General features: G+C 41.8%; 1 protein-coding gene across 1 annotated transcript in view; it reads right to left on the reverse strand.

Moving 5' to 3' along the window:
- The window catches only part of LOC109974483 (zinc finger E-box-binding homeobox 1-like), a 71,546-nt gene that overhangs the window by 4,800 nt on the left and 58,238 nt on the right, over positions 1-8,508 (reverse strand). Inside the window, exons 3-6 of the mRNA XM_020624687.1 lie at positions 2,305-2,460; positions 1,559-1,761; positions 1,340-1,466; positions 17-555 (exon numbers count right to left, since the gene is read on the reverse strand). Of these exons, the coding sequence (XP_020480343.1) occupies positions 17-555; positions 1,340-1,466; positions 1,559-1,761; positions 2,305-2,460 (1,025 nt within the window). The remainder of the gene's footprint in view (positions 1-16; positions 556-1,339; positions 1,467-1,558; positions 1,762-2,304; positions 2,461-8,508) is intronic.

Consider the following 8,508-nt stretch of genomic DNA (forward strand, 5'->3'; position numbering starts at 1 on the left):
CTTGCCGGGGCTGCACGATTACAATTCCCTGCTTCCCCTGTGTCACCACGCCGTTGGCTGTACCCAGCACCTGCCTTAGTACATTCCCATCCATTGCCACCTTGAGCACATTCTGCAAGTCATTCAGATTGATGCTGACAGGCGACATCAGACCCACGGTGGGCACGACCATAGCCACACCCTGAGGCAGCGTTGCGGCTGGGACCACAGCTGGCTGAGCAGTTCCTCCATTCACCACGCCATTGAAACCAGCTGAAGTAGCTGGTGTCGCCATCACAGCTTTACACTCATATTCCACAGGTTCAGATTTGATCTGGGTGACAGGGAGCTGCTCCTGGAGGGGCTTACTTTCAACCTTTTCCTTAAGAATCACACGGGCCGGGGCGATTACAACAGGCGTGCTCTGTGTGGTGGGTGGGGGCGACTTAATTGAGGGCTGAGCGACACCGTTGGGGGTTGCTGCACCCACACACTTCTTACTACTGATGTGGGAGCTGTAGGAACCCGAGTGGGAGAAGCGCTTCTTGCAGTTTGAACATTCGTATGGTTTCTCACCTAAAAGAGGCACACAGTGACGTTATGAAAACTCATCCACTGTTTCCCTACTTTTCATGTGCCACTTTTTTCTTTGTATTGTTGAGGTTTGATATTCAGCCCAACTATCACCACTTTCTTGGTACTGAACACTGTTTGTAGTACTGAAAAACAGTATAATCATCAAGTTGGAAAAACAGACCTTAGCCCCAATTTCTGTGCAGTACAGCTAATGGCTATGTGTTTCTGTTTTGCGGATTTCGTGCAATTTCCAACTTTTTGTCTCTTTTGCATTTTTTTTTGTTGTTAACATTCACATTCTTAACTCTACAAGTTTAAAAGGCCAGACATACTCTATGTACTTAATGTAAGAAAGCACTCCTCTAAATCCTTGTACAAATCTTACATATCTACAACAAACTTTACATTTGTAATCACGACTATTATGAGAAGGTTTTGATGGAGGGCAGGAAGTGAATAGGCTGAACAGGCAAGATAGATTACAGGGCCAATGGGGCCAAGGTCTGCCCATCTTTATGAACAACTTCTTTTGGTACTCAGTAAAAGCTCCTCTTGCTTTCTGGGTTTGATCAATTTGGGAATCCATTAATGACACAGACCACAGGCATTTCGAGAACTTGTGACAAGGCTTCCTATGCAGAAAAACACTTCCTGCCCTCCATTTGCAGGTCACATCAGAGCAGTGCAATGACGGAAAGCAAGACCCAAGTAGCCTGGACTTTGAGCAGCAGCGTGGTGTGTGCCAGGCTGCTGAGTGTGTGTGTTTGCTGTAGCAGTAGCTCACCACTGTGAATGCGCAAGTGCTCCTTCAGGTGATGCTTGTATTTGAAGGCCTTGGAACATTCGGTACACTTGAATTTGCGAGTTCCGCCTAGTCCTCCTGATCCTCCTGTTGACTGGGAAACGTGACGCTGAGACAGAAAAAACACAATGGCAAAAAAAAAATGAGGAAACAAATGATAAAACTGCATTTTGACTGAGTTCATGCTGGCTCTGATGTTACCTGCTCCCTTGTACCCCTGTGGTGGCTCATGTGCCTCTCCAGCTGCGAGCGGTAAGTGAAGGTGTAACTGCAGTGCGAGCAGCTGTAGTTGTCCTCACTGGTCTCGTGGCGATACTTGATGTGCTCCTTTAGTGAGGCGTTGCGTTTGTAGCCCCGGGAGCAGTAGGGGCACGTATGCAGCTGGGAGAAGGAATCTGGTGTGCCTATGTTAGAGACAACACAGTGATGTACATGGAGGGTGATTCTTAAAGTCCTCAAACCTTCTTATAACATACAGTCTGTTATTTCACTTTTTACTAATGCACTTGTCTCTTTCTTATGCTTGCGTGCTCAATCTCAGTTTTTGTTTCAATAACATAATACTAACATAAACGGATGTTTAGCAAAGAGTATTCTAATTTTCTTATGATTTTTCACTAGAGCATAAACAACAGGCCAGACTTTTCCTTCTGTAAGACTTCTTGATGAGTCCTGTTTTCTCTGGACCAAAAGCTCAGTCCAGATTTTCTCCTTTAGTTTTCACTTGTGTAGTTTGGAATAAATAATGCAACAACAAAGCAAATCCACAACATGTGAATTGGTGGGGCTTTGTTTGTACTGCATCAAGCTTCAAATCTTGCCTCGTGAAGGTTCCAAAAAACGTTGACGGTTGCATTTCAGGGCCAGTAATGAGATTTGGGGCTGTATTTTAGAATCAGCACAGCCAACCAGTAATGGGCAATAGTGTATTTGTGGGGCAGTGTTACCGTTTTCATCGGTGCCTCCAGTCTCGGCTGGACTCTGGTCGTCTTCAGGGGCTTCAGGATAGATGATGGGTGTGTCTCCCTGCTGGAGGATCTCCTCCACTAGAGCATCCTTCACGGCAGCCTCCTCCTCCTCTTCTGACACAAACTCTTCCTTCACTAAAGACACACATAATCAAAGATTTATCAGAGTGGATGTATATCAAGCAACAGGATGCTGGTTACGCCCCTCCTTGAATTCAGTTTCAATTCAATTTTATTTGTATACTGTCAAAAAACAAAAGGTAATCTCAGGACACTTTACAAAGTAAGGTCTAGACCTTGCTATTATTATAGAGGGAAAAAGAACAGCTCTTGGTGACAGTGGGGAGATGACCTCCCTTTAACAGAAGAAACCTCCGATGGAGCCCGGCTCTTGGTGGGCGGCCTTCTGCCTCGACTGGTTGGGGTGAGTGAACAGATGAGAGAGAAGAGAAAAGCAACAAGATACAACAAGCTGTAAAACACTTGACAGGTTGATGCAGCTGGTCACTGCTCAAAAAGAAACTGAGCTCCAGGGCTACCTGAGGAAAGGTACAGGGAGAGAGAGAGGAGAGCAGAAGGGAGGAGCTCAGAGCATCATGGGAGGACCCCCAGCAGTCTAGGCCTATAGCAGCATAAATGACTCAGACCTCAGCTTCACTAGTCACATCAAGCCCAGATGTAGAGAAGCTAATAGATGCTTTCATCTCCCCGGCCTTCCCAAAAAGACCATTAGACTTCTTCAGCTCAGTCAGAACACTGCTGCCAGAGTTCTAACAAAAACCAGGAGAGCTGACCACATCACTCCTGCTCTTAAATCTTTACTCTGGCTACCAGTTACCTACAGAATAGATTTTGAAGTGCTACTGCTAGTTTATAAACCACTCAATGATATGGGGCCAAAATACCCATCTAAGCTCTTTGAAGAAAACAAACCCAACAGGGCTGAGATCCCAAGGAAGCAGTCAGCTGGTAGAACCTCGGGTCAGAACCAAACAGGGTGAAGCTGCTTTTAGCTACAATGCTGCACACAGATGGAACCTGCTTTCTGATGACTGTAAATGTTACAAATCTTTAGTCACTTTTAAACAGACACAGAAAATTTGACTGACTGAATCAGCAGCTACCTGATGAGTGTGTTTGGCAGCAGCACCACTAGAGGGCGCCACAGGCTTCTAAAGGATGAGCCATGTTCCTGTTGAACCAGGACAGACTCCATTTATCTAAAGGTCTAATATTTAATTATATAAAAAAAAGCAGTTGAGAAAACCTGTTGTGGGCATTTCTAAAACTAACCAAATTTTTCTTCATGGTATACTCCCTAATTTTTGTTTATGAATCTGTTGCTGAGTAAAATCTGAACATTCCCACCTGCCCAGTTTAATATCATAATTCACCAAATGTGCATTTGGGAGTTTTTGATAGCAAGACATTAAATGCATATTTGTAAAATTTAACACCTATGAAAGATCATTATTAAATTAAATTCAAAGATGAGAATGGTGAAACAAACCAAAAGCATTTCAGTGATTCAGCTTTTATGACTCTTTTAGACCTCATTTCTGTTAAATGTTAGTGGTTTGAAAACCACACAAGAAAATATTCCACTAAAGTAAAACGCTTGTTCCACTGAACAAAGGTTAAAGAGGTTAAAGAAAAAATATCCAGCTAATCTGATACCGGAGCTGAACTGCCCCGATAAAATCTTTTGGTGATGGCTGAATTGTTCACGGTAAGAAATGCATTTTGCGTTTCCCTCTAATCATTATGAGCCTTATGAAGAATGATTACACCAATGAGCTTGATTTTAAAGTGGTACTTCAGTGGAAAGTGTGTCACCGGGGGTGTCACGAGGAAAGCAGGGGCGCACCACAGCCTTCAGTGTTCAAATTTTCCCAACAGGTACTATTCGCAATGACAGACTTTTAAATCACTGATACAAATGGCAAAAAAACCAGTAGAGAGAATATGCTGGAAAATGCCACGTCAAAATCACAAGCCTTATTTTGAAAATGAGATCAAAGTGCATGTGAGGTAACTGAACACTGAGGCATTAACAAGCTGTCTTTAACTTGATCACTTAGAGGATTACAGCGGAATTTGAGAGCCCAGCCATGGTACTGGTTTTAGGACACAATAGTGAAAAATAGTCTATAAAGGGATAATATCCCTAGGAAAGGGTTACTCCAACACTTTAGTACTGTACTAATTAAAATACAGTCAAGAATTAAAGCTCCACTGTGTGAAACTTCACCCTGTGAAGTGGCCAGAACTTTTCCTGTGGTGGTGGTGGGAGAGAAAACGATTGATTTGAAACAATAGATTTAAATGTCATGACAAATACATCTGATGTGAATGGAGTGATAAAGAGTTCTCTAAATAATGTGTTCTCATGTTTTCTACATTCTTTTCACTCTGCTCTAATGAAAAGAATGTAGAAAACATGAGACGACTTACAGTGGTTACCAGGGGCCATATGGTTTCTGTATTAATATGTATTGATTTGATTTGATTTATTCTTTCAAGCATGTAACACGTCATTGTGTCAACACACATAATTTTACACATATCCAACAAATGCTAATCCAATATCAATTTGCTTATACCTAGTACATGCTTGAATGGAGTAGGAAGAAGTCAGACTTATCCAGTCCTACCCCATGACATCATCTTACCATCATTGATTTGCAAGCAGTATCTCTACATAAATAATTCTCTTCTACACCATATACAAAGTAATATACAAAAAAAATGATAACAGAGTGTTAACATTCTTACATAATTACATTCTTAAATAATTATCTTCTACACCACACAAGTAATATACTAAAGAATTATTAAATCAAATCAAATCAAATTTTAAATCAAATTTTATTTGTATAGCGCCAAATCATAACAAAAGTCATCTCAGGACACTTTACAAAGTAAGGTCTAGACCTTACTGTTATCAATATTATTACATAGGGAAAACCCAACAAATCCCCCTTGAGAAACTCAGAGCATCATGGGGGCCCCCCAGCAGCCTAGGCCTATAGAAGCATAACTAAGGGAGGGCTCAGGGTCACCTGATCTAGCCCTAACTATAAGCTTTATCAAAAAGGAACGTCTTAAGTCTAATCTTAAAGGTAGAGAGGGTGTCCGCCTCCCGAACTGAGACTGGGAGTTGGTTCCATAGGAGAGGAGCTTGATAGCTAAAGGCTCTGCCTCCCATTCTGCTTCTGTGGACTCTAGGAACCACAAGTAAACCTGCACTCTGAGAGCGAAGTGCTCTGTTAGGATGATAAGGCTCTACGAGGTCTTTAAGATACAATGGAGCCTTGTCATTAAGGGCTTTGTATGTTAGGAGAAGGATTTTAAATTCTATTCAGAATTTTACAGGGAGCCAGTGGAGAGAAGCTAATATGGGAGAGATATGATCTCTCTTGCTAGTTCCTGTCAGTACTCTGGCTGCAGCATTTTGGATTAACTGGAGGCTGTTTGGGGAATTATTGGGACATCCTGATAGTAAAGAGTTACAATAGTCCAGCCTGGAAGTAACAAATGCATGGACCAGTTTTTCAGCATCACTTTGAGACAGGATGCTCCTAATTTTTGCAATATTGCGCAGGTGAAAGAAGGCAGATCTAGAGACTTGGTTTATGTGTGATTTAAAGGACATATTCTGATCAAAGATGACTCCAAGGTTCCTCACAGTACTACTGGAGGCAAGAGCTATGTCATCTAAAGTAACTATATGATTAGACAGCAGATTTCTAAGGTGTTCAGGCCCAAGCACAATAACTTCAGTTTTGTCAGAGTTTAGAAGTAAGAAGTTGCAGGTCATCCAGGCCTTTATGTCTGTAAGACATGCTTGAAGTTTGACCAGCTGACCTGATTCATTTGGCTTCATAGATAAATATAACTGAGTATCATCTGCATAGCAATGGAAATTTATGTTGTGCTTCCTGATAATATTGCCTAAAGGGAGCATGTATAAAGTGAAGAGAATTGGACCTAACACAGAGCCCTGTGGAACGCCGTGACTAACTTCAGTTTGTGTGGAACATTCGTCATTAACATGAACAAATTGAAATCTTTCTGATAAATAAGATTTGAACCAACTTAGCGCAGTTCCTTTAATCCCAATAACATGTTCAAGTCTCTGCAGTAAGATGCTGTGATCAATGGTGTCAAAAGCAGCACTGAGATCTAAGAGGACAAGTATGGAGACAAGTCCTTTGTCCGAGGCTAGCAGAAGATCATTGGTGACTTTCACCAATGCGGTTTCTGTACTATGATGGACTCTAAATCCTGACTGAAAATCCTCAAACAAATCATTCTTGTGCAAGTGGTCACATAACTGCTTTGCAACAGCTTTTTCAAGGATTTTGGAAATAAATGGGAGATTGGATATTGGTATATAATTAGCTAGGACACCTGGGTCAAGAGTAGGCTTTTTGAGTAGAGGTTTAATTACTGCAAGTTTAAAAGCCTGTGGAACATAACCTGTTAATAGAGAGAGGTTAATCAGATCTAGTATGGATGTGTTGATTAGGGGAAAGACGTCTTTGAGCAGCCTGGTCGGGATGGGGTCCAGGAGACATGTTGATGATTTAGATGAAGCAATTGTTGAGGTCAACTCAGAGAGATCTATAGGGGAGAAGTAGTCCAAGTATAAATGAGGTCTTACAGATGTTTCTAAAGCCATTGTAGTAGATGGCACATCTGCGAGAGCTGTGGGAGTGGTCCGACCAATTTTTTCTCTAATAGTTGTGATTTTATTTGTAAAGAAGCTCATGAAGTCATTGCTGCTGAGATCTAAGGGAATGTTAAGCTCAACAGCACTGTGGCTCTTTGTCAGCCTGGCTACAGTGCTGAAAAGAAACCTGGGGTTGTTCTTATTTTCCTCAATCAGTGATGAATAAAATGCGGTTCTGGCACTATGAAGGGCTTTCTTATATGTTATTAAACTATCTTTCCAGGCTATGAAAAACTCTTCTGACTTAGTGGAGCGCCACCTCCTTTCCATTTTTCGTGATGCCTGCTTTAGGGAGCGGAGCTGCAAGCTGTACCATGGGGCTAGCCTCCTCTGTTTCACTGCCTTCTTTTTCAGAGGGGCAACAGTATCAAGGTGTCATACACATGGAGGCTACAGCGCTATGAACAAGATTATCGACTTGTGTGGGAGTAAAATTAAGGTGGCCTCCCTCCATTGTATTGGCAAATGGCAGTGGAGTAAATAATGATTGAAATATTTCCTTAAACTTGGTAACAGCATTGCCAGATAGACATCTGCTGTAGTGGAATTGTTTCCCACATAGAGTATAATCCATTAATGGAAATTCAAAAGTTATTAGAAAATGGTCAGACAGAAGAGGGTTATGGGGAAAAACTATTAAGTGTTCAGTTTCGATGCCATATGTCAGAACAAGATCAAGAGTGTGATTAAAACAGTGAGTGGGTTTATTTACAGTTTGAGAGAAGCCAACTGAGTCTAATAATGAACAGAATGCATTGTTGAGGCTGTCATCTACATGAATATTAAAGTCGCCTACAATGTTATTTTATCTGTACTAAGCACTAAATCAGACAGAAAGTCTGAGAATTCACTTAAAAACTCTGAATAAGGAGCAGGTGGACGGTATACAATAACAAACAGAACAGGCTTTTGAGTTTTCCAGTTTGGGTGTGAGAGACTCAGGGTGAGACTTTCAAATGAGTTATAACTATGTTTAGGTCTAGGGTTGATTAATAGGCTTGAGTCAAAGATCGCTGCCACGCCACCACCTCGGCCTGTGTTTCGAGGGATGTGACAGTTACTGTGACCAGGTGGAGTGGATTCATTTAGACTGACACATTCTTCCTGCTGTAACCATGTTTCAGTAAGACACAATAAGTCAATGTGATGTTCACTTATCAAATCATTCACTAACAGAGATTTAGATGAGAGAGATCTGATATTTAATAGTCCACATTTGATTGTCCCATTACTTTCCACTATAAGAGGAGTCGTCTTAATTTTAATTAGGTTCTTATGAATAACTCCTCTGGAGTTGATTCTTGATTTATATAATTTAGGTGGGCGGGGGGCAGACACAGTCTCTATGGGGTACTGGGAGCGTTGGGTGGGTAGCAGCTGCAAGGAGACAGCAGAGAGGCGTGTAAGACTGCGACCCTGCATCCTGGACTCGACTCTGGGTTGTCATA

The sequence above is a fragment of the Monopterus albus genome, unplaced genomic scaffold, assembly GCF_001952655.1.
Source record: "Monopterus albus unplaced genomic scaffold, M_albus_1.0 scaffold335.1, whole genome shotgun sequence".
Taxonomy (NCBI): domain Eukaryota; kingdom Metazoa; phylum Chordata; class Actinopteri; order Synbranchiformes; family Synbranchidae; genus Monopterus; species Monopterus albus.